The sequence below is a fragment of the Gopherus flavomarginatus genome, chromosome 13 (genome assembly GCF_025201925.1).
Source record: "Gopherus flavomarginatus isolate rGopFla2 chromosome 13, rGopFla2.mat.asm, whole genome shotgun sequence".
Taxonomy (NCBI): domain Eukaryota; kingdom Metazoa; phylum Chordata; order Testudines; family Testudinidae; genus Gopherus; species Gopherus flavomarginatus.
The window spans coordinates 23,044,759-23,072,471 of NC_066629.1; the positions used below are offsets into that span (position 1 = coordinate 23,044,759).

The 27,713-nt window shown below is 40.3% G+C and overlaps 1 protein-coding gene across 1 annotated transcript in view; it reads right to left on the reverse strand.

Moving 5' to 3' along the window:
- The window catches only part of CBL (Cbl proto-oncogene), a 59,485-nt gene that overhangs the window by 22,190 nt on the left and 9,582 nt on the right, over positions 1-27,713 (reverse strand). The window contains exons 2-4 of the mRNA XM_050922049.1: positions 26,028-26,275; positions 2,849-2,995; positions 1,252-1,408 (exon numbers count right to left, since the gene is read on the reverse strand). Coding sequence (XP_050778006.1) covers positions 1,252-1,408; positions 2,849-2,995; positions 26,028-26,275 — 552 coding nt within the window. The remainder of the gene's footprint in view (positions 1-1,251; positions 1,409-2,848; positions 2,996-26,027; positions 26,276-27,713) is intronic.

The following is a 27,713-nucleotide window of genomic DNA, read 5'->3' on the forward strand; positions in this document are numbered from 1 at the left end:
GGGGAAGAACCCACTGAGACATTTATCAACGTAGTAGTCAGAACACCCTTGGGAAAGAAATCCCAGTCAATATACCTTTAACAAATACCAAGGGATTAGCAATTCTGCTCACAAGGAAGGCAGCCCAGGAATGGCTACCACTCCCACAACCATTCTTGGGAAACTGAGAGGTGAGACAGGGATAGAGACAGGAATCCAGAAGATTAAGCAAAGAATTACTAACTAGAAACTATGACTCGGCTCTGCCACTGACATGCTGCCTGGCCTCAGGAAAGTGACTTAACTTCTCTGTCTGTAAAATATGGAGAGTGATACCTAATGACCTAATCTCACACAGGTGTGGTGAGAATATTGTCTGTACAATGCTGTGAATGGATAAAGCAATATACAAATGCTAAGTGTGATTAATGTACACAAAGTCAAGAGAATAAGCTTAGCAGTTTCCAATACTAATAACTATAACTCCTCCTAACCCACTTTTCACATACTAGAGTAGAAAGAAGTACACAGTGTGAGCAGCTGCACTACAAGGCTGCATATGGGAATTTTTCAGTTAAACATCTTAATTACAATCCACCCTATCACATGGGAAAAATCATGTTAGAGCCAAAGTAGTAAAGGTTTGTTCTTGTAAATATCCAATTGCACCATCAGAAGCTACACTCTTTATCCAAATACTACTGGTGACTCTTTTTTTTTAGGTTTTCACCCAAAATTAATATTGATTCCATTCAACAATACAGATGTTTATTTCGTATAGAAAACACAATATGTTTATACAACATTGTGGTTGTGGCAACTCAAGAGCCAAGAAATCTGAAGTTCCATAGTGTCATTCTGACCTAAATATACCCCCATAGAAAAAAAATCCAACAATAGAAGGGCACAAGGGAGAGTTAGGGATGGACTGATAGAGTGAGCTTCACATTTCCTGGCTCACGGAAGTTTGTCAGAACTTCAGTTTAAAACTGACGTTTAAAGTTGGAAAAAATTGATTCCAAGAGGGATATTGAAAGTGTGCTACAATTACAATTTATTTTTGGAAAGCTTCCCCCCGCCCCCTCCCTTTGGCAAGAAATATCACACAACGCTACCAAACAGCAGAGCTCTAAATCTTAAAGGGGAAAAGAAAACTCAGTCTAATATTAACAGCGTTATTTAAGGCCTGGCTTACTCTAGTATGAAGGTCTACGCAGTAGGCTACATATATTTCAAATGTGTTTCAAGTGACTCACGTTCCTCTGCCCTTACCTGGAAGAGTCGGGTAAAGATATCAAATTCAAACACTGAAATGTAGTCATTGCATGTCAAGTCAATAGTCGACTTCAGGGCCATGGCCTCTAGTCCTGAACTGATTGGATGCACCTCATGCAAGGCCTGGCGGAAGGTCTTCCATGGAACAATAGTCCTGGTGGGGGAGGAGGAGGAGGGGAAAAATCGACAAGTGTGAAAGGAGCTCAGAAACATCGTCATGCAATGCCACAGTGTTACACTCTATATATTATATATACACACACAGGCACCCCCAGTTACAAAAGGAAAGAAAGACAAATCCAACTGAACTCAGAGAAAATTACTCTTGTCAAGCATGAGGGAGAAACTTCCCTGCATCACCAGCAAACAGCAGCCAAACAGCCATCTTTCCGTTCACTGCTCTGCACCAAGTAAAATCTTGGAATTGCAAGCCCAGCTCTGATCTCCCTTCCCCCCATCCCTTTAACGCCTGTGCAGCCGACAGTTCACACTGAAAAACAGCACATGCAGCACTTGCTATATGATGTCATCATTTGATCCATTTCATCTTTCAGAAGCAGGTACAGGAAGAGTTAATTTAAGTCTCCCTGGAGCAGAGACCTAGATAGTCAAACGACAGCACACAGGTATCTAGAGAGATGATTTGCCTGACTGCAGATGGAGACCAAAACTTGAACCTTCTATATAACTGAGTGTTTTTTCCTTTAGAAATACATAGTGGAAGCCTATAAAAAGATCCCTGAGAAGAGCTTACCCAATTTTCAGACTCCTATCTCTTGCTCAAGTCCAACTGGTTTCATTTTTTGACTCCCAACTGTTAATCTATTAATTTATTATATGTGATGTACTAATCACACTGTTTACATGGTGTGTCTTAGTCAGAAGTCACTGTCCCATTCCATTAAGCCTTCTCCTCTAATATAGTTATTTCTAAAATTAATACAGTCAGTGTTTTATTAGATTTAAAAAATAAACCTGACATTTCATTGGCCTGTACCTAAATATACATTACACTTAACTTTCTCCTTTATTCCATCTTAACTTGGCCATTTTGCAAACTGAGCAAGACAAGCAATACATAAATGCTAAAATATTATCAGAAAGAAAAAAAGGATTAGGAGACTGGAAAGACTAATTGAAGGAAAAGCTAAAAGAACTTAATATGAACAGCCTGGCTAACAGACAACTAATGTGGGAAACACGATAACCATTTGCAGGCAGGAAGAAAGAGGAATTATTTAGGATGTCTGGAAGTTATGGGATTAATTAAGAAAGGGAAAGTTGAAGCTGAATGTCAAGGGAAACTTCAGAACAGTAAAATTAATCCCCCAGAGAAAGTGGGGAAAGTCCCATCACTTGACATATTTAAATAAAGACTGGACAAGGAACTGGAAAATGTAACGTAGGGAACAATCCTGCACTGGACCATGGAGAATAGACTAGATGATCTAATAGGTCTTTCCCCCATCACTAATTTTATGGTTAATTTGACAAAAGATCATCATACTCCATAAATCAGAAGTCACATTTAAAAACAGTGCACCTATGAATCTTGTTCTTGCATCTCTCATATTAAGCACATTTAGAAACTTACTTTTCCCCAAAAGCTTTTCTCCAGAACTCTGCAGCATCTGCCTTGGTGATCCGGAACGTATCTCCTTGGAATAGGCCACTTGGGAAAATGCCTTTCAGTTCCGCCAGCATATGGCTGAATATCAGGGACAATTTTGTCAGGTTACGCCTGCAAACAATTACAAAAGCAGTTTCTTTTTAAAAAGAAAAATGTGACTTTACACTGTTTGTGGGTAAGTCAGACAGATGCAGAAGTAGCTTGAAGGAATCCAGAAACACTATCCTCCGATTGAAAAATGCTCCCAAACAGGGGACTTTTCAAACATGCATTTATAGTTCTCAGCACATTTTGTCCAACACATAGCACTTAAAGAGATTTATGTTCTGGAAGTGCTGGATAAACATTAACTAATGAACTAACACTCACTACCTTTCTGAGGTAGGGGAGTATTTTAAGCTTCGTTTTGTAGTTAGAAGAAAGAGGTTAAGAGACTTGCCCAAGGCTACCCAGCAAGTCAGGTGGCATAGCAGGATTAGCATTCAATAGGCCTTGACTTCATGTCTTGTGCTCAAGTCCTTACACCATGTTGCCTGTAAGGGATCCTACTTTTTAGTTAGGCAAAACTAAACTTAGGCACAGACTTACCACCAAAGTCATAAGTTTTATAGGACAGCACACCCTCTCCTCCAACCCCCACAGGAGTCAAAATAACACTCTTCCTGGCTGAGAGCAAGAGCCTAGAAGAAACTGATTGTGATGGCACAATAGAAACATGAGAGATGGCTCTCTGCTCCTGGATGGAAGGTGTGTTTATTTGCTTTCTTCCCTCACCCACCCTTTATGCAGGAAGGCACCTTTTCTCTTCCTCCTCCCCACCACCGAGTGTTGGGAAGGACAGAGCTTCAGACTAGGAATGGGGGAATTCCAGTAGTTTCTGTCCCCCTCCACATGGGAGACAGTAAAGAACTACTGGCATGAATGCTGGTGTCAGAAAGAACAGAGAGAGTGCTGCTTTGATTAATGCTTTTTCTAAAGATAATATAGACAGATCACTAACGATCAGTGGGTTTCAGTAGCAGAAGAGCTGCTTAGCCACCACAGTAGGTGGCACAACAAGCTCCTCCACCTCAGCACTAAAAATGCCTTGACTACTGAACCACCGTGGGAGTGGGATTCACTCACATGGAACAATTTTTTAAACATGTTATCTTTAAAGACATTATTGTAGGGTAATACATCCCTGAATGCAGTGTTAGTTTGGATGTACACCGGATGCACCTGCTATTTCTTCACTAATTTCTAATACTCATTGTTTTGATTAGTTCTGTGAATGATGCCATCTGTGGTCACTAAATTGGAACTATAGTTTTCAGCCAGATGTCCCAGCTCTGCTCATGTTGCCCTCCTAGACCAACTAAACTCATTCAAGTGCAAGCTCTGCCATCCTGGCTAACTTCAGAACTGGACTCCAGCTTCAGCCCGTAAAGAGAGCCAGTTACTTCTTTACTTTCCCACCTAATATCATTTTCAAACCTGTGCCTCAAAATTTAGAATGAGAAGATTTCAACACATGAGTTAGAGTTTTCTTTTCCTCTAATATTCCCAGAATTCAAACACAAACTGGAGCCAATCTGTGCTCACTGAATTACCCCCACATTCACTCACCTGTTTTTTTTAATCCCCAATATTTTGGAGGTTTGTAAAGTCTGGAAAGAGTATTTCACTTTCCACATAGCCATAAAGAGTAAAAATGTTGAGCCCCTATTTGAAAGAGTCATTTTTTGCCACTTTGTACTGTTCTCATTCCAAAACATTTCATTTTCTGCCTTTGCCAATGAAGTTGTTTGGCACATGTATGGAACATGCTAGTTTGGGATTAAAGGAATCCACTTTCTTCCACCTTTTTTCACGTGTGATCCCAGCAGATGCTCAGCCTGAACACAAGTACCAGCTAGAAGGCGCACTCAGATGGTCTGCAGGAAGCAGCTCTCTTTTTAATAGTAGTCTCACAAGTTTACAGTCTTATTTAATATTACAACACCGAAGAGTTATGTTAAAGTAGCACAAATACACTGACCACATGGTTCTAGAAACTTGCAGGTCTCTGTATAGTTTTCTTTATTGTACAGAGGTCAGATAAAGTATACCTGAACAAGCATACAAATAGAGGGGAACACAGATTCACTTATTAAAGTGAAGAATGTTAGTGTGTGCATCTTGCTTTAGTGGTGCAGTATGATTTCAGAAGTCGGGGCAAGTGCAGGGAACTTACATTAACATTCAGCAGTGTCAGTAACTCAACCCTGCATTTTTAGAAAGCCGGGCTGCCTCTGCAAAAGTGAGAATTTTACTGGCAGCATTTCTAAGAAAGGAAAATTGTCAGTGAAAGTCTGGAACATATGCCAAATGTTGTGGCAGTACATAAAGATACTAACTGATGAGATACTGCTCACTGGTTGAATCACGTTTGTAACAAAGTAAACAATGGAAGTTTCATATAATTGAAATCAAGTTACAAGTATTAAGTGATATACAAAAAAAAAGTTCTGAAGATTTTTAATGCACGCATCTGAGGAAGTGGGTATTCACCCACGAAAGCTCATGCTCCAAAACATCTGTTAGTCTATAAGGTGCCACAGGATTCTTTGCTGCTTTTACAGATCCAGACTAACATGGCTACCCCTCTGATACTTAATGCAATGTGTTTCTCCTTTCAGCTGTCTGACAGTTTCACCTACTGTATTCAACAACATACATGAAACTGTAAAAGTGTTAGGTTACAAGTACTCAAAAGATAATGAAAAGTACGTCATAGCCCCCACAACGTATAAAATTTTCAGAAGCACCAAAGTAACTCAGGTGCCTGGGACTTAAGCTTCTAAATCGCTCAGGTGCTTTTGAAAAATTTCCTCATTTCCATTGAGTAAAAAAAAAAAAAAGACGAAAACTCCTACATAAGTTTTCATGCTTTCTACAGCAGGCCAGAAGAACTAAGTATAGCTGGACTCTGTAAACCAGATGCCTTCCTATATGCTACCAGGGGCAATGGACTTGGTTTGAGTCCATAAAGAACAGTATGGTTTGGGATTTGGATCTCTACTAACGATCATGACGAGTTCTTTTGTTGACAGACCCTAAAAACACATTGACTGTAATCAGACATGGGACATGAGTTAAGGGGGCCCAGTCACGTAACCTGTTCCCTCCGACTGCCCACTGAGTTTACTGATCTTCTTCAGATTGTACACAGCATCTTTTTAATCAAACAAATGCATGATTAAAGACGTGTCTGTTTACATCATACATAGGAGCAGCGTGTGGAGGAAAGGGGTGCTTGTACTGTTCAGTGTGAATCTGCATTTTATCGAGGATATGCCTAGCTACTGAAGAAGAAGAGCATGTAACCAACGGAACAAATAAAAGCAAATGGAAAGTGAAGAACTGAACCAACAACATGGTCAGTTTCGCCACAGCCTGACATGGAAGAAGTGACCAAACTAACTCAAACCATCAGCAAATACAGGGAACCTTCTTGTAAAGTTGAAGTGTAAATCATAACAGGAAAAGTGGTATCTCACCTCACTGCACGTCACTGATGGAAAGAGTTTCCAGGAAAGTAACACCATAAAGTTGAGCAAGATGATTAGTTGAGCTAGCTTGGTAAGGTTAGATTTCTGCTTCTGAAGCAGCATAGTTTGTAAGTATGACTCAGGACATACACACTGCAGTTTATGAAGGGTTGGGGGAAAATTTATGTCCTGAAAGACTATTGACCTCCCTGTGGCTGGCAGGCAAGGTTATGAATGTTTGAAAAGGAACACAGTATCCTGACGTTGGAGCTGAACAAAGTTAAGTTTCAACACTTTTCAATTCTACTCTCAAATGCTGATCTACAAATTGTTTCCAAAACAATTCTACCAAGGTCTAGGGATTTATAATTTCAGCTGCAGTTGAAGTTATTGTCACTTTCAGACAAGCATCATTTAAATCATCAAAATGAAAGAAGGGAGGGGGAGCCCTTCTAACAGCTTCTCTGAACACCGTACTGAAACTTGCCATTCTTTGATATGTGGTGACCAACTGCTGAAATATATCAACTGCCAGCGCTTGGCAATTCCACAAAGAAGTTACGGAAAGAAATTAAAAGTTACATCATCTTAGTAAAGAAATAATGGCCCAAATATGTGTTAGCAGTTTACAGCCTATCAAAGATTTGGTTGTAATGGTTATAACTTATTTTTAGTATTGGTAACACTGGCAACTCTCACCCTCACTGCTGCTTCAAACACAAAACCAAATACAAAATATTCATCCAAAACAAATGGAAATGAGGGCAGCAACTTTGATTCCGCTGATAAAGAGTACAATTTTCAAAAACACCTAAGCGAATAAAGTGTTTAAGTCCCATTGAAAGTCAATGGGATTTAGGTATCTCACTCAGTTAGGCATTTTAGAAAACCACACCCGAAGCCTGCTAACATTGCAGAAGTTATATCTCTCCACTACTCGTAGTAGATTCAGTTGCAACAGTAAAACAAAGCTTCAGAAGTAAATTTGCATGATGCTTCTATTCAGTGGTTACCATCAGGTTCAAACAGAAGTGTCTGCAATTTAGATAGGACTCTATACTTCTGTTAGTGAGATTTTACACAGAAAAAGAGGGAGAGAGAACAGTTGACTGCTGGGAAATTAAGCAATCTAGAGACTGAAAGAAGATTCAAAGAACTAATAACTTCTGCACTTACTAAAAAAACTCCAAGTATTTTATTAGCTAATAAACTTCTGCAGCTGTAGCCTGGAGCCTCTATTCTTTAGGTATGAGCAGAATGTTTAAAGATAGTTTAATAATGCGTATAATTACACTTAAGTATTACTAAATGCAGGCTGGGTAGCTGCAGTGTGAATTGTGCTTTTAGCTTTGTTCCCTTTAATAGCGTCCACTCTCCCAGGGGGCAGCCTCAAGTAACTTTTGTAGAGAGACTAAAAAGAAATAGCATACTGAACTACAGTTCGATCAGATAACTGAGTAAGTCAGACAACTAATATGTGCTGAGCCAGTTTTAAGCCCCGTGGAAGGTTTTGAAGACTGAACAGATACTTTGCTTGATTCTCCTTCTCCTCCCCCTCCCCTATGGTTATGCTACTTCCTTCCCACTTAATGATTGTTTCTGCTCCACATGTCTCACAGGAAGTCAACAGGTCAATCAAGTACTTCCAGTCCTACTGAAATCCTTCACAGTGGCCTCTCTATGGGCCTCAGCGTCTCCCAGTTTGGTTTTCCGATGCTGGTCCCCTCTGACCTGTAGCAGGCTGGTCCTTTCCGGTTTCCTGTTTGTTGGATGAAAGCACTTTTCCACTATAAGAGCTCAGTCTTGCAGAACAGTCAATAGAGGCAGACTTTAATCTAAGTAGTTCTTTAAAGTTACATTTTACGCTTATTTAAATTCCAGAGTTACAAAAAAAACCCCACCTCTCTGCACAAATAGCCAATGACTGCTGCAGTTCATAAACTGCCTTTTATACAAACCTTCCTAAAACTAGGATATCACTATCCTCTTGCTAATTTATTCCAATACTTCCTCAATGCTAACAAGAGCCTGGCACTGGTGTAACATTATGTTTCTGTGCAGCAGTCTGAATCAGGAAGACTGTTCCAGAGGACGATTTATACAGTTGGCACTGCTACGCATAGCAATAATGCTATAATAGTTTGAAGTGGGCATACATTACTATCATCCTGGGAAGCTTACTGCATTGAAAGTGCACCAAAGTTCCTGCAGCATGAAAGGAGTTAAAGGATGCAGTATAAGGTTAAGCACCTTAGTTGATTAGTCTCAGAGTTGGTATGGCAACACCTATTTTTTCATGTTCTCTGTGTATATATGCACATCTTCCTACTGTATTTTCCACTGCATGCATCCGATGAAGTGGACTTTAGCCCATGAAAGCTTATGCTCAAATAAATGTGTTCGTCTCTAAGGTGCCACAAGTACTGATGGTTCTTTTAGCATAAGGTTAGGCAATTCCAGAGCTCTTCATTTCTCCTTTTTGAAATTTTCTTGTAGACTAAACAGTTGCTTACAGCCTGATTTTCAGAAGTGCTTAAGCACCTGCAGCCTACACTGAGGGACACTTGGGTTGAGAGTTCTCAGCACCTCTGAAAATTGCAGTCTGAGTACCCACCAAGGGTCATTAAAATACTTACCAAGTTCAGGAGCTTCAATAAACAGAGTGCATTTTCACATGTAGCAATGTTTATGTTCACATAAAAATTGAATATGTACTTACAACAACAACAACGCTGGCTGTCAAACTAAAAATAACTTGATTAACATCATAATTACAACATATTTTAGGATAAAATGCTCTTTAAAGTCATTTCCTGAAATTGGCAACCAAGTTTAAGGCTCGCAGAGATCATAAGTCAATAATTCTGACCTGAGAGTGTGGTTCTCTGGAGGGAAACAATTGTGAGGAGTAAAACCAAGTTATTGTACAACTCCTCTCTATACAAAACTGAAAGGGAAAGGGGAGGCTCCATATTTTAAGTGGAACATTAAAAAGGGGCATGACCTGGAAAGGTGACTCATGACAACAAATTAGAAGCAATGAGCAAAGAGGTGCTTTTGAAAAAGCTCCAGAAAAGAAGAAATGAGACTTGAGAAGAATTCATTTTTACTCTAATAAAAGGTGAAGAAAAGAAGCCTGACAACATGCTGGAAGAGTCTGAGCTCTAAAAACCAAGTTCTTTAATGTATTTTTAAAGGCAACGAAGGTTCTTGAAAAACAAATCTGATGCAATTCTAAAACAAACCTTTATTGGCTCCTTATTTATATTATGAGGAAGACTTGGATATACGCACTGGGGACAGCCCATCTAGCTGATTTCCTTCCTGCAAGCATTTTGTTTACACAGTACAAGGGTCCATCATCAAAAAGGATGGCTAGAAAAGCAGAACACTTAGCCAGACAAAAAGGAAACAGCACTTCCCATGGATTGTGCTATTCCCCAGTATCACTAAAGATTTGTATTTTAAACAGTTTCTTGCAGCCCAGAGACTCCTGCTCAGTTGTGAAACACTGCTATACAAGTACTGAACGTGTGACATTTTCCCTGCTTCCACAGAAGAATAGGTCAGGTTCAAGTTCATTGGTAATTATTTCACTGGTTGAGAAGTTCTTGCCTGTTCTTTCACAGTTTTCCTTGGTAAGAATTTATTCATCACTTTACATGTCCAAAGAACTAATAGTTAACTTATCCTCAATACTCCGGTGAGACACGGTGGTGTTTTTCCCATTTTACAGATGGGAAAGCTGAGGCAGAGATGAAGTGACCTGGCAAAGGCCACACAGCAAGTTAGTGGTTGAATACAATCACAACTCTCTTCAATTCCTAATTGCATGTTCATTCCTCAAGAGTACGAGTTACTTCTGGCAAGTAATGCAAGAAACCCTGCAGTTCTCAAGGGATTTAGATCAGCGCCACACAATGAACACTAGATGGCATTTATACAAAGAAGTCTCAGCAAGTAATACGGGTATGCAGCAGCACACACTCAAGTTTAGAACTGCCACATCCAAGAAGTACTCTATCTTTTTGGATGCTGTAAACACTGCCTACATATGATATTAACTCATACTCTGCTGTGCTTAATATCATGCACAGCAATTTTAAGCAGTCATAGTTGGTGGATCAGTTGACCGCTTTGATCTGCCACTGCTTGAGAGAAAGCTACTCTTTACAGAAAAATTAAGACTTAATTGCATTTTCCTGTGATAAGAACAGAGTATTGAAGATTTATGTTAGTAAAACTTTGCTTTCTCCCCAAATGTTTAATAAATACTTTGCAATTACAGAAACTTATCAGAGGACCCAACATTTTTTAAAAAAAAACCCTAACTGCAGCAGCTGAGCTTTATAACACCTCAGTAAGGTAAGTGTTTTTCTTCTATAGCTAGGGGAAACTGAGGCACACAGAGGTTAAGTGACTTGACTCAAGTTACACAAGGAGAAAAACAGAATTCACATCTCCTTAACTTCCAGTCCTCTGTTAACACTTGTGGGTTCAAGACCCTAATATGTTTGGACAAGTATAGAAAAGTTAGTCTGAAATATATATATATATATTTATTTTTAGGAATTAAGCTATGTTGCAACTTGATATTAACAATTTAAGGAGTCAAACATTTGATATGGCTTTTTTTAAACCTCTAAATATGCAAGGGTGTGAAATGCACTTTACAGATGCCACCAAAATGAGAGGCTATCGCATAGCTCATACCCTATCAGATTTTACTGCTTATATGCCAGATAGTAAGTGTCAGTCTGACTCAGATAAATGGATGCAGAGAATTCCAGGAAGATTTTTTTTTTTTAAATAAAATAGAAAAAATAGCAGTACGCCATCCCCTACCACTGTGTCAGCCAACAACTGTGCTCTTAGGGGTTAATATAACTGACCCGTACACACAAATGCTGACTAGGAATGCTTAAAGAGAGCCTGAGATGACATTTGTAACTCAGTGGCAGCTTCAGAGTCCTCTGCACACAGTAATCAGTTTTAAAAATAGATACGACGGAACTACTTTCAACAAAGCTTCCAGAGCAGGAAGTGAATGACATTCCATTTAACTACTACTGACTCAACAGCAAAAGTCACCTCCAGAGTAATGTTGAGCCACTGATCTTTAAAATTAGAAGTACTTGCACAGGCTGCTGTATTACTACTACTATCCACCAAGACAGACATTTAAGGGTTTGTCTACACTGGCACTTTGTCAGCAAAACTTTTGTCGTTCAGGAGTGTTAAAAAAAACACACACAGCCCCCCGAAAGACAAAAGTTTTAATGATGAAAAGTGCCAGTGGGAACAACACTGTCGGCAGAAGCAGTCTCCTGCTAACAAAGCCGCTGTCGCTCTTGGGGGGTGGAAGTTCTTTGTCGGCAGGACAACAGCAGCTACACTACGCGCCTTTTAGCGGCGCAGCTTTAGCGGTATAGCCGTGTTGCTAGAAACCTTGTAGTGAAGCCATGGCCTTAGAACCAGCAGATTATATGCCCATGTTATACCATTTTGAAGGAGTTAGCTAGCATTGCACTGATTTTGTGGATTGATTCATTAAGGCACCAATGGGAAAAAAAAAGAGGATCTGGCATGTTAATCAGATGCAATAAACCTGCTATCAAGAAAAGGTATAGCTCAAAACACCCTCTCCGCTTTCTTGTAAAGTTTTCACAGAAGATACGTTTTAAGTTGAATATTCATTGTTCCATTCTTTGCACAGTTATAGAAAGCAGTTAGTAACAATTTGTTCTGCATTTGTTCCTTCTGGTCATGTGCTCGTTTTTTGTGCCGGACAAGACTTGAAGGGGAGACATTTAACAAGCGTAACACTTGATATTTCTATTCCCTTTTTATACAACCCCCTTTTCATTGTGGTCACCAATTTTCATAGTTGTAAGAAATCTTAGTTTAATTGCAGTTCCCTGGCTAAAAAGTGACTGTTTACTAGTTCAAAGTTAGTCTTTACATACAGCATTCAAAACCTTAACACCTACAATGCATGTGTTTTAGTGCGGTTGGAAAAAAGCACTCAAAAATAAAAGCTACAGATAGCCCCACTGAGTGTTTAATTATAGCTTCCTAAGTTGTGTTTCAAAAGACTACAAAAGCTTAAACAGGCTAATGCCTTTAATTTTACATATCTGCAATAAAATAAACTTTCTGGAGAAACGCATATTAAATACATTTAACCCTATACATGCATGCACCCTTTCAATTCACAGTCTCCTAAAGCAATCCAATGAACTGTATAAACAGCAACACTGAAATGCAACTCTCCATTGGGGTACAGGGCAACAACTCCCGTAACATATTACACACAAAATACTGTGAAATGATGGAGGTGAAAGAACTTTGTCTCACGCATTATGTTTATGCATAAGGACATGAGATATCTGAAGCCTACACAGGACATCAGCTTTTAATGACTCCTGAACAACCCAGTATTCTAACCACAATGTTGTGTTGGCTTTGCCTGGAATAACAAACTCAGATCCTGATATTCTGATCCTGATGTTTAGATCACTTTTAACAGGTCACTTTGCTCTTTCTGTGGTGAAGAGAAAAAAATACATCACCAGTTCATTTCTGCTGGATTTGGACATTTAAAATGCTTAATTATACAACCGCTGAAGAGCCAATGTTTAAAAAGATTAAATGAGAGACTAGACTAGGGAGTTCAGCACTTCCTCAGAGGATCTGCAAGGATAAAGGACAATAGCATATCTAGTTAACAAATGGTATTCCTTTGTGGTGATCTCTGAATTATAATAGCAAGATTTGACCTCTGACACTTGTATTATCTCTTAACAGCAACACTCCTCATTATACCTATTTTAGGCCACTTACCCTCTGGATTACAGTTGGAACCATACCACAATGGAGTAGTAGTGACGGCCATGTCTACATCTAAAATTTTGCAGCGCTGGTTGTTACAGCTGTATTTGTACAGCTGTATAGGGCAAGCGCTGCAGAGTGGCCACACTTACAGCAACCAGCGCTGCAAGTGGTGTTAGATGTGGCCACACTGCAGCGCTGTTGGGCGGCTTCAAGGGGTTTCGGGGAACGCGAGAGCAAACCGGGAAAGGAGACCAGCTTCGCCGCGGTTTGCTCTCGCGTTCCGCGAACCACCCTGCAAACCGGAGGGAAGGAGACCTGCTTGCTCGGGTTCGGGGAACGCGAGAGCAAACCGGGAAAGGAGACCAGCTTCGCCGCGGTTTGCTCTCGCGTTCCGCGAACCACCCTGCAAACCGGAGGGAAGGAGACCTGCTTGCTCGGGTTCGGGGAACGCGAGAGCAAACCGGGAAAGGAGACCAGCTTCGCCGCGGTTTGCTCTCGCGTTCCGCGAACCACCCTGCAAACCGCAGGGAAGGAGACCTGCTTGTTCGGGGAACGCGAGAGCAAACCGCGGCGAAGCTGGTCTCCTTCCCCGGTTTGCTCTCGCGTTCCCCGAACCGCCGAGCAAGCAGGTCTCCTTCCCTGCGGTTTGCAGGGTGGTTCGGAGAACGCGAGAGCAAACCGCGGCGAAGCTGGTCTCCTTCCCCGGTTTGCTCTCTCGTTCCCCGAACCCCCGAACAAGCAGGTCTCCTTCCCTGCGGTTTGCAGGGGGGTTCGCGGAACGCGAGAGCAAACCGCGGCGAAGCTGGTCTCCTTCCCCGGTTTGCTCTCGCGTTCCCGGAACCACCCTGCAAACCGCAGGGACGGAGACCTGCTTGCTCGGGGTTCGGGGAACGCGAGAGCAAGCCGGGGAAGGAGACCAGCTTGATTACCGGAGGCTTCCTCAGGTATGCTGGGATACCTGCTTATTCCACGGAGGTCAAGAAAAGCGCTGGTAAGTGACTATACTTGATTACCAGCGCTGGATCACCAGCGCTGGATCCTCTACACCCGAGACAAAACGGGAGTACGGCCAGCGCTGCAAACAGGGAGTTGCAGCGCTGGTGGTGCCCTGCAGATGTGTACACCTCCTAAGTTGCAGCGCTGTAACTCCCTCACCAGCGCTGCAACTTTCTGATGTAGACAAGCCCTATGTGTTACAATGCACTAAGTCATTATAGCTAAAATCAATTCTGGATCATCTTCTCCCATCTCACCCAAACCCCTCCACTTTCAATTCAAATAGGGTTCTCCTATTTCCTGCCCAAAGCTTCTCCAGATTTCCAAACTTTTCTGCCCTCTCTTGAACTTGAGGATGGGTAGAATCTCCTTGTTCTTGCACGATACCATTAACAGACTGCCTGAGGGATGCAAGCATCATCCATTCATTGAAAAGTTTCTTTGCGCAACTCTACTCTCAAAACCTCCAAGTAACTTAAGACAAAACATTTTGCTACAAGGATAAAAAATCCCAAAGAATTTAAATCTACTTTATGTCTTTGAATGGAAAGCTCTGCATACTTGGAGAGAGAATCAAGATGGCACAGAAACCTAGCGCCTGTGTCAACCTACAGTCCTCCCCCTGCACTAGGTTTGGAATCAACAATCCATTTTTATTCTTCATACTTTTCAAAAAAAAACTTTGCCAACACCACCACCATAGTTCTAGCCACACTTTTTAGAGACAGCCAGTGGTCAATGAATCACACAGCCAAATCAATGGTATGCTAACCAAAAATGCAACCATATCCCCATTTCATGAAGAAAGCAAATGTCTGCAGGTTTATGAATGTGTTCTATAGCTCACAAGGTAGTGTTTCAAAATGTTAGAAAGGAGCTGTTCTAGTTCAGTTTACCACCTTTCAGGAAGCTCAGCCAATTCTTCAGCAGCATCCTATCAGGCTGAAGTAAACTTCACTTAGCAAAGGCACAACCTGTTGTCAAACTGCGAAGTACCAAAACATGATACAATGCCCCACACAAGTAGTTCAGATGTACAGAATACAGATGTCAGACAGCTAACTGCACAGGTTCAAACCCCAAGAAATGGAACTATCTTTTAACCAATGATTTGTGATAAACCAGATGATTGTGTCTGCAGTGGCAGCCATAAAACTAGAGTTCATGAGGTAAACTAATTTCCTAGAAAACTTATTTTAGATTCAGATACACAGAGGAAACACATCCAGAGAGATCAAAATCCCATTTATTACTGTGCAATAGTCCAAAAGCTCAATTTCACTTATGAAATTGCATCTGCATGAAATTATTATTTATAATGGGAGGAAAGAAAAATAATGGAAGTTTATGCTATTCCATTGGCAATAGCTGCAATTGGTTACAGTTCTGAATATGAAATTCAACAAGTAATCTCTCTATTAAAGCCCAAATATAAGGAACAGATTCATATTTTCCCCAGAAATGTAAATGGTAATGGTTGCTCCTTGCAAGCAGGCAACGAGGGCTTATATGCTGCAGCTTGGCAAGGAAGCCTTTCTTGTGGACAGCCTTTGAGCCTGTTCTTGTCTTTAAGATGTTCTCATTTAAATGCAGATGTAGGCTCCACAAGTATTGTAGTGTTGTGGGTTTTCTTGTTTTTCTTTTTTCCCTTTTTCTTTCTTTTGAAGTGTTAGCTGCATCAGAGGGAAGTGACAGGAGGGGAGCTCTTTCACATCTCATTCATTAGCTGTCCCCCCTACTCCATTCTTTCCCATCCCCCCTGAGTGTTAGGAGACAAGTCCATTGGTCCAGTCGGAAGTTTTTTTGTTGGACTTTTCGTGGGTTAGAATCTAAGAATCAATGGTTTAAAGCAAACAAACTAAGATTTTACATATCTTTCTGTGGGATCTGTTTCCTTCCCCTTTTAGACACATGTACTCTCCTTTACAAAAGACAGTACATATCTATAGCTTTGTTCTTGCATGGATTAGTAATTCTATACCTTGGAGCAAGTGTAGAGTATGAAATCCTACTGAGGCAGCATCACTTAAGTCTTGCTGTCAGATGGCATGACAATTAAACATGTTCCAACTTCTCAAGTCAGCAACTTGATGTTAAATTCAGAGAATTTTAGCACTGTCAGCACATGATCTGTCAATATATATTCTCATACAGAAGAGCAGGGTTTTTTTTTTAGTTAACGTACCTTAACCATATAGCCTACCTATGCAAATAGCAAAAAGAGAGCAGATAATACTTGAAGTTATTTAACATCTCATCTACAGTCGCCTTCTCAACTTCTAATGCTTCCCTTCCACCACACAGCCTCCTTCTCAACTTCTAACGTTCCCTTTCACCACAGAGTCTATATTTATCTCCATCCTCAGCCACGGAGAGACTATGGTCTGATGCACACCTGAAGTTTAGGTCAATCCCGAGAGACATAATTAAACTGACTTAAACCCTGGTGCAGGCATCGCCAGGTCAGAGGAATATATTTTTGTCCATCTAGCTATCACCTCCTGACTACAGTGATGGAAAACCCCCTTCTGTCTACGCTACAGTGTGGCACTTGTATTATACATGGTTTGAAGGCTGAATTTTGTTTAAAAAGATAAAATGGAAATTATATCCACAGTAGACTGTCCTAGCAACTGATTCAGAGGATAGAAGTAGCCGATTTCCACCACTTAGAGAGGATATTAATACCAAGAAAATTGAGACACTTCATATATATATTTATGGATGAGTAAATTATTTGCCTTTCCTATATTCTCAACCAAGCAAGATATTAGGTAACTGCAAAAAGATAGTTCATTAACAGACATTTCTAGTTTACACAGCAAGGAGAATTTATGAATAGCAACTCTTGCGTAAACTATAGCTTTCATTTCTACAACAGGTAGCTGTAACTTTCTGTGATAAAAATAAAAGCATTCCAACATGAACTGCAATTAACTTGAGTTAAAAACTATACCACGAAGAGTTAAGCAAGTTCAGCATTACCATGAAGAGGTACTATTGTATCAGATTAACTGGAACCACTAAACCTTGCATTGCTGCAGGAAATGCACTTTTTTTTTGTTACCACCTTCCAAATAAACGGAACATGAATGTTTTGGTGTGCGTTTTCATGCTTGTCTAGCCCCCAGAGAAGCAGTATATTTGCTATGCTGTATACAGATTAGGCATTCAGGGTTAAAGTTTCATAGTAGCAGTCATGTTAGTCTGTATCCACAAAAAGAACAGGAGTACTTGTGGCACCTCAGAGACTAACACAAAAGCTTATGCTCAAATAAATTTGCTAGTCTCTAAGATGCCACAAGTACTTCTGTTCTTTTTAGGGTTAAAGTTGTTAACACAGATGTAACATACCCCACCTTTCTTTACTCTCCTGAGTCCCATATGTCCAGACTTATATAACATGCAACCCACTAGATGTTCATTACACAATTTAGTCTATTTCAAACACAGTCACTTCAAGAGGATTCCACACACACAAAATAAGGGCTGAGATCTAACAATGACATATGGGAAAACACACTGCAGGATGGTACAACTGATATGCCCTTTTTCCTTCTATCACTACAACTAAAATTCTCATTCAAACTCCTCTTCCACTTGACTACTATAAACTTCTGTTTTGGCCTCCTTGTCACCCCTAATGGACCCCTTCCAGTCCTCACAAAATACAACTTCTAAAATTATCTTCCTTGCTTGATTCTGATCTACAGTTCACTCTCTGAATCTCAATACTGGCTTCTCACCCTCTACCATGTTAAGTTTAAGCTCCTTGTGAGCTGCTTTCAGGACCTGCCCATCCCTACTCATCTGCAGATAGCTCTCTTCACATTGCCCTTAGCTCTTCTGCTCCAATTATACCAACCCTGATACCTCGAGTTGCTTCTCCTACAATCATCTGAGTTTTCTTCTACATCCCCTCTATGCATGGAACAACCTTTCTGAACTCAGCCACAAAACCTGTCCTACTCATATCCCTTATGGAGACCCACTTCTACTGTGAAACATGAGACTAACAGGCTGATTACAGCAACATTGTGGGGTACCTAGGACAGGCTACATTTCTAGAAATGTATTAAAATGTGGCCAGTCACCTTGTGATCATGTTACTTGTACGACACACTCCACCCACTACTCTACTTTCAAATTTTAGATTAAGCTTTGCCTTTTTGTTTGTGAGTGCTACTGAAAACAAATATAATCAGTAAAGTATGCCATTCCACACAACAGTGCACTATAACTGAAATGCCCCCCCTACAAGACTCCAACTTCCCCCCATCTATGACCAGGAGATATTGTATATTCAGACAGAATAGGAACTTTTTTCTAAAAAATGATCAACTCCCATACCGGGGAACTTTTTGTTGGTCAGAACACAAAGAACAAATATTAACCACAAGAATCTAGCAATCCGCCCTTATTTTCCCATGGGCTTAATATGACCAAAAAATCCAGAGTAAGTATACCTTCAAAGACGAGTTGTTTCCAAAATCAGAGGCCAGCAGATACTGCAACTATGTTTTATTCAACTCCAAAATACATAATTTGTATTTAGAAACCTGGTTCCTGACTAGCAAGTACAAACTTAACCCACATAGGCCTCACTTCCCACAACTGATTGACTATATGCATGAGAGATGTAACCCCCCATCGATTACAAGTATACTTAGGGATTTCTCATTTCTAAATTGAAGCACAAACTATCGTTCATTGCTTTCATGATCAGCACCAATTCAAAAATATTCACAACTTTGTATATACCACAGAGGGGGCAGCGGGGGAATACCTCAGTAGTTTGAGCATTGGCCTGCTAAACCCAGGGTTGTGAGTTCAGTCCTTGCAGGGGCCATCTAGGGATCTGGGGCAAAACCAGTCCTTGGTCCTGCTAGTGAAGGCAGGGGGCTGGACTCAATGAGCTTTTGGGGTCCCTTCCAGCTCTATAAGATATACACAAGTAGTGCTTGCATAGTTTAAAAAGCAGCCATGATTTTGCTGTAATCTTTAAACAGACATGTAAATTGAAGCAGAATTTAGATGACATCTTTAAAGATGTCAGAATGAAATAGCGGAGTTAAAAAAATGACACCAAATATATAAATACTGTACAACAGTTTATGGAAGCCAACAATTTCCACTGAAGCACTTTAAACCAAACCACATTGCTGCACGCTACAGAAGAGCCGTTATAGTCCTAAGAAAAGGAAGTGCTTTGAACAGTGAGCACTGGAAGTCAGCTAAGCCCCACCTTGATTTTAGCCACCAAAGGAGGATACTTTCTGCATAACAATTGTTAGTATATAGGGTGAAAAGGTTAAATTCCATTTGATTGATTTTCTGATCACATCTAATGGAGCCCAGACATTCAGCCCCCATCCCTAAACAAAGTGTTTCTACAAGTCTATTATGATTTCCTGAACACAACAGAGGAACAGGTGCATCAAAGAAAAAGGTTAGATGTAATAAACACATCAAGGGTTCATGCTCTGATCTTTGAAACTTAATTTTCTAAACCCTTAAAATGTAAATTTAATCTCACTTCCTGTTACTACATTTCAAACTGAGCCAAGTTTTCATTTTACAGTAAACATGTAACAATTGGCAGCCATATTCTGCTTCTACACAACTCTTTTGTAAGCATCATATATTGTACAGTGTACCATGACATGCAACATGACTCTGTGCTAGATGACACACAATAGAGTTGCTCTGTAGAGTGTCAGCAAAAGGTCTAACAAACAAAAGGGAAAATGCCCATCTGGCCGAGAAAGCCAAGCATTACACTCCATGATGTGCATAAAGTCATAATGCGGCACACATCTGTAGCCACTGTAACTCTACTGAATGCCACATGACCAACCAGATAGGCTCTTTTCATTTCTGCCTCAGTCCAGCTCTTGGAAGAATGCATTAGGGATCATTTTAAGTGGCTTGGGGGTAGAACCCTGTTCCTTGGTTTGGAGATCAAAAATAGTCTGAATTCAGAAAGATTAAAAACAACCTAGTTCTCTCATCGAAAAGAGTGACTTATTTTGTCATTTGCCACTTAGTGTTGCATTTATTGGTAAGGGACATCTGCACAGTTTGCACACTAGTTATACAAATGTCCAAATCATTCATTTGTTCTAAACCACGAGAAATTTTGGGAAACGAAACAAAGTGATAGCTAAATTCAGAAGATGGGAAGGAAAATAAATGTTTAAATTGAGGACTACAGGAAACATGCAAACCAGGGTAAAGGAGAATTTGGAAAGCAATAACATTTAATAGGCTGAACGACAGCAAAACTGAGATAGGAAAAAACACAATGTTTTCAAACATGTTATAACTGGCCAGGGCAAACAAACAAATAAAAAACCTCTTTCCTTGCCAAGAGGATGTATATAATACCACCTCGATTCAAGAAGTACGAACAAGAATGCCAGACTCTTGTTCAGGGTTCTTGGCTTGTTCTAAAACAGCTGACAACAAACTTCTAGAACAATTTGGGAAGCTCAGCTTATGTTTAAAGCACAATCAATCAGTTTACCTTAAATGTCCTACAATTTTGCAGTTGATTTCCAAAATGTACAGTAATCAGTTCCTAAATGACACCTGACAGCAAGCTAGAACACAATAATGGCCTGACTGGAGCACACTGCTGAAAATGGAAGGTTCAACAAAAACATCTGGAAGCGTTCCCATTTGAACCAGAGAATCACTATTCTGTACACATGTGATATCCTGAGTTAGTACCTGAATCATTCATATGTTATAGACTATTCTAACCAACCATGCCTTTTTATCCATTGAAGAAATATGGGAAGAGTGAGACAGCTACCATGCACATGACTGCCCACTGGCCAAAGCAGGGGTATGCAACCTGCAGCACGCAAGCTGATTTTCAGTGGCACTCACACTGCCTGGGTCCTGGCCATCGGTCCCAGGGGCTCCACTGTTGGCCTGGAGTACCAGCGGCTGGCCCCCTGCCAGCCGGGGTTCTGTCTGCCAGCCCCGTTCAGCCTGCTGCTGGCCCCGAGTCCCGGTCACCGGTCCAGGCGGCTCTGCTGCCAGCCTGGGGCTCTGCAGCTGGCCCCAGCCTGGGGCAGTGAGAGGTACAGACAGGGGAAGGAGGGGGTGCAGCTCAGCACCCCACCATAAAAATATCCCAGCACGGTGGTGCTCGAACAATTTTTAAGTCCTGATTTGCTGCTTACATCACTATCACACCACATGGAACAGTGCACTGCGTTTGATGTTGAGATTAGAATGTACATGCAAGAACAGGAATCAGAATTTTCTGACAGATTTCAAGATTTCCAGCTATTTGGCCCAATGCTTTCTTTTCTAGTTAAACCTGAAAAGTTCAAAAAAAGTTACTTGGATTTGTCTGTATTTCAGTGGATGACTGTTGAAGATTTCAAAATGCAGCTCATTCAGTTAAAAAAACCTCAGAATTGTGGGCATCAAAATTTGGAGATGTGCAGAGTGCACTTGAAGCTACTGAGAGAGATCATGGGGCCTCTATTCTGACCTGCTGGACGTCTCTGCCAGTGAAATTTAACTGTTTGAAGAAAATTGTGTTTTAAATGCTTTCAGCATTCGGATCCACATACCTGTGTGAACAGGTATTTTCACACATGAAATCTGTTCTCTGTCCCTCTCACAGCCAGTTAACAACTGATCACTCAGAAGCCTGTGCACAGCTTAAATTATCCAAATACGTGCTAGACATTGGAAAACTCAGCAAGGAAAAGCAAGGGCAAGGATCACAGTAAACTCATAAGATCTTTTAATGTAATTTTAAATAAAGCTTCTTAAACATTTTAAAAACCTTATTTACTTTACATACAACAATAGTTTAGTGATATATTATAGACTTGTAGAAAGAGACCTTCTAAAAACATGAATATATTATTGGCAGACGAAACCTTAAATTAGAGTGAACGAATGAAGACTTGGCACACCACTTCTGAAACGTTGCCAGCCCCTGGGATAACGCATACCTAAAGTGTAGGCCGAGGAAACCTGCATAATCCAAACATCAGTGACTACTTCCTTCTGGGTTGAGAGATAAATGGAGAGTAGGGAAGGAGAAGGTGAAAGTAGCAGGGCTGTGATTTAATTATACCAGCATGCTTACCTATTCTGATAGGCCAAAAATTTTCACTTCTGCGGACGTAGTGTCTGATTGTCAATCCATCAGAAGCATGACTCTAGAGAGGGACTGCTAGTCGGATCTCATCTGGTAGACGGTAAAATCGCCTGCAAAAGCACTCGTTTTGCAGTTCATATGTACCAATTTGGAATATCCCTACCTTGTCAATTAATGTGCTTTGAATATTAGCTGAAATATGCATTTTTGTTTTAACTCTGTGCAGTCATTTTTTTCTTCTTTGCTTCTCTCATGTCAACGCTATGGAACTATCTGGGGAACAGAAGTCAGAAGATCAATTCTTGTGGCTAAAATTTTGGACTTAATTGAAGTTGTCTGTCAGTTGGCATCTGCTCAGATGATGGATCAGAGTACTGAAACAATCAACAGGTTAGTGTACTCTAGTGTATGTTCAGTACTGTACTACTTCTGAGCCTAGTACTGGAGGTGGATTTATCTGGACCAGGTCATTTGTGATGGCACAGGAGCCCAAAGCAAGCTAGTTTCCAACCAAAAAGCTCGTAACAAAAGGTTTAAAATTAACCTTACATTGAAGTGTTTCTGCAGTTCACTACACAGCAGAGCATTTACAGTCTTACGCTGGGTTCCCAGGTTGCCAGTGTCAAAAAAGGTTTTCCAGCAAGATAGAAAACTCCAGCAAAAGACCCAAAGGCCTGTTTTAATTAAAATATTGTTTACACAGTTAATCCATGGTGACAAATGCTTCTTATATCATTCACGTTTTTATTTGAGCTAAGCCAAAATGATTGCAGTTTTACATTAAACATTCTCACTCATATAATATGTCAAGCTAAAAGTGTGTTATCCCATAGGCGTGCGTCCTCAAGCCCCCTCCTCATTACATCCACTTTTTTTTTTTTAAACTTCTCATACATATTCAAGTGCTTCTAGTTGAGAAGTCTTCCCTGCCCTACCCCTCGTTTCCATTCTGATATCTATGAAGAGTCAGAGTCTATAGAAGCAGCAATTTTCCCTTAAGGGACAACCCAGTAGTTTAATTTGACTTCACTCATTATACTGGCCCCAAACCCTGAAATCCTTCCACAGAAAATTGGAATTAAATTTTAAAGGCAGATAGATTTACAGCTTTGAAGCTAACTCTGAAGTGTAGCATAATCCTTGCTAATCAAAACCACAAATTTGTCAAAAAGTAAAGCTAAACAGCAACTTTTAGTTCCATTTTATCCTCCCACATTCAAGAAATTACCTGAAAACTTCAAATCGCTATGAAGGATTTTTAGTGAAGCACCAACTAAAAGTAAAATAACTTAACAGAATAATACTTAAACCTCTGAGTAGTCACAGAAAGGGGGAAATCAAAATAGTAACAATGAAGCCATATTACATGAATATATTAAAATAAAAAATCATCAAGAAACATTTATGCATAGTGGCTCCATCACTTCCCATTTTGGTTTCAAAATATTAGAAGCAAATAGCTGCAAAGGCTTCATCCACTTAAGTCATTCAGTTGCAACTAAACTCAACTGATCCCGCTAGTTCCACATTTTTCTACTTACTTCAGTTTGTACATAAAAAATAAACTGTACCTATTCCAGTACAGTAGGCACCCTTTGAAAATAGTTCAATACAAATATACACTTTCTACCACTCCCTCCATTATCTTGTACCACCAGTGGCTAAATAAATATAAATTAGTATTAACCCTTCCCCCTCCCTCCCTCCATCAACCTCTTGCCACTTAAAGTGACCATAATTCTCTTCCCTCCCTAAAAGCCAGAGAAAACAGATAACCTCCAGAGCATGCTGCAATGCCCTTCACATTCAGGCTATTTTGGTCCAAGTGGGGAGCAAGTTCCAATGTCAAGGTGCCCACAAAGAGGACCTCCTGCTGGTAACCTTTCCACCCCCATCCTCAGCTCCCAATTCTTATACTTAGGGGACTCCAGCTCAAGTGTCTGCTGATCTCAGCTGTGACAGCTGGGCGCAAAGAAGGAGGAGGTACCTCACACATAGGCAGGTCTCAGTCTACTTAGAGTTTATCATTCAAAACAAACCACATAAAATCCACCCAGAAACCAACAGGCAGCCAATGCAGATCACAGAGCACTGGTATAACGTGCTTATGGTGAGACACCTCCTTAATTAGCTGTCTTCCAAATTCTGCACCAGCTTCAGTAATGAAGTAGTTTAAATTGAGGTAATGAAGGCATGGATGACAGGTGTAACATTTGAATCCAAAACAGTCAAACTCATGGTCATCTATAGACCAAAAAAGTCACTCTTGCTGTTACCGACATTTGACCACGTAAAAGCAGCTAGGAGTCTAACTAGACACCTAGACTGCAAACAGACGTATCCTCACCGACAAAGGAGCAAATATCCTCATCACATTTTCTGGTTGTTTTCCAAGCCAACCAGACACCGCCATATGTTTTATCAGACAGAGTCTAGCCCTCCATCCTTTTCTCCAATCTCAAGAAGTCACTAGGTAAGGCAGCAAACTGAACTACTACAGCTCGGCCAGATGAGATGTAAAGTATCAGCATGCCAAAAACACCATCATTCCCCAATAAACTCTGCAACACCCAAGTATGCAGATTAAATGAGAAGGGTGACAAGATGGAAATCTACGGAACCTGGTACAGCACTCTAAGGGAGGAGAAAAATTCCCCACCACTACACTTTGAGAATCTTCAACGAAAAAGAAATGGAGGCACCCAAGAGCAGCCCTGTCTATCTCTGCTTCGTTGATGTTAGTCAACAAAATCTTGCTCTCAGTTGTATCAAACAGCTTAAGTAGCAGCCATATAGGCATACTACTTTTAGTAACAGGATATCGCTAAGCCATTGATAAAGTGACTTGCCAAAAGAACACGCCTCTCCCTCTGAGATCTCTGAATATGCTCAGTTTCCTTTAATTTCAAAATAGATCAATTAAGTGCAAAACAGAACTTCACTCTAACTTCAAATTCTAGTATGGTATGAAAAGAAGTAAGAGATTTTTAGGACAATCTCTTGATTTCCTTTCCTCTGCCTCCTACACTTCAGGGTATTCTTTTTTTCTTCATCAAACCTCCAGAACTACAATCAAACTAACAGAGAGAGAGGTCACAACTCTAACAATTAAAGTTTGTAAAATTTAGTCTTTCAATATTAAATACTTAGTTTTAAACCACAGAACAAGCTATTCTGAAGTCTTTATGGATTTACATACAAAAGAACCTTACTGGTGCTCTTTACTTTGGCATGGAGCTGTACTCAGGTACATCTTTGAAAGCTGATTCAGAACATAAATAATTGTATTCTTTATATCAGTGTGACTCAAATGAGAGCTAAGTCACAGCCAGGAATGATCAGATCTGGAATATGAATGTCTCTTCATATTCATGTCCTCTCATTGCCTTCATTCCAGCACAGGATAATATTTTACTTCACACTTTACCCTCTTCAGCTAACCTTAAATCTCTTCACCACTGATTTCTTCCTTCCCACATACCAACAATCATCCTGGCTGGGATGATTTAGTTGGGAATTGGTCCTGCTTTGAGCAGGGGTTGGACTAGATGACCTCCTGAGGTCCCTTCCAACCCTGATATTCTATGAACTACCAAGCTGTTCAATTCAAGGTCTCAACCACTCAGCTAGACTTGTGCTACAAATATTTGTAGTAACTTGTCCCCATTACCGAGGCTGAGAGTTCTCCTCATACATCCTCTCCTTCCCTTCCTTAAAGAGGCTGATGGTCTGTTTGGTCTTCTTCATCAGGTTCTCCATGAAGACCCTGAAGTACTCATTTTCTCCTAGGGTCTCCATCTTCCCCTCATAGCGTGACAGGATGGTTCGTAGATGCTGATACGTATCAGGAAGCAGATCTAGAATATAGGGTGGGCTGTTCTTCAGTGCCAGTTTTGGATTCTGACATAAACGCACCACCTGTAATACATGAATAATGGAAAAAATCACCATTTTGAGATTTTAAGACTATTTAAAAATTACAAGTAAATATCGTTTAAATAGAGGATCAGTGATATTGCTTGAAATGCAAAATAAGATACGCTGAAATATAAATAATTTCACATAATACTGCATCTGCCCAAACGCACTAGTCCCTGAACAGATTTCCACCCATTATAAAAATTGCTATCTACAGACTAACATGTTTTCATGAGCACTGATGTCTAGGTTCCAGAAGGTTACATCTCTCACAAAATTAATCTTAAAATATTTGATGCAATAATATTTCATTATATCATTTAGGTCAGGGGTTCTCAAACTGGGGGTTGGGACCCCACAGGGGGTCACAAGGTTACCACAAGGGGGGTCACGAGCTGTCATCCTCCACCCCAAACCCTGCTTTGCCTCCAGCATTTACAATGGTGTTAAATATATAAAAAAGTGTTTTTAATTTATAAGGGGGGGTCACACTCAGAGACTTGCTGTGTGAAAGGGGTCACCAGTACAAACATTTGAGAGCCACTGATTTAGGTAGTCTTTGGTGACAAAGCTGCTGTCTTGCCAAAAAGATATGATCCAGACTTGTGGCTTATCTACATGGGGAAATGTACTGGTATAATGATACCATTGTAGCTATACTGATATAACTCCCCATGTGGGCACTCTTGCTCCAGAATAACAGTGTCTCTTTCCAGTTTATTTTATATGTGACATAAATGTAACCATTCCAGTTAATTTCCCTGTGTACACAAGCCCTATAATGGAGAATACAGTACTACTGGGGTCCACTTGAATAAAAAACTTGACCCTGACTGTCTACATTTACAATGAATGACAAGTATAAAAGCAACTATACAGCTATCAACAGTGAATACAAAAAAGATTTTCTATACAGAAAGCAGAGGCACCCAAATCTCATTTGAAACACTCTATTAACTTTAGCGGTTAACAGCTTACTGGCAGGAACACAGTTCTGGGTCCCCAGACATGCATCTCCATTGACTTCAATAAGTTGCATGCAAATGTGAGAGCAGAATTTGACCCTCTGCAGTTATTTCTCTCCCTTGTGTGAATCTGTTCACAAAAGCACTTGCTGCTCTAGTTTTACTTGTCAGTGATGAAATGAAAGTTAATTAGACAATGGTAACCTACTTTCTAGCAAATTACCTTGCATGTCTTGGAGATTAATTTTTTCTTACTACCTTAATACCTACTCTTTCTAATGGAAAGGTTTTCTAATTTATATTACAGCAGTAAGATTATCTACACATTCCTAGCTAGTAAGAATTTGAGTCAATTATTCCACAAGTACACTGTGCAAAACAAATTAATAGGCTTATCAGTAAGGAAACTTTTTGCATTTTAGATGCACCTATTCTTGCTTTATATAACAGGTTAGGCACCATAACTGAACTCA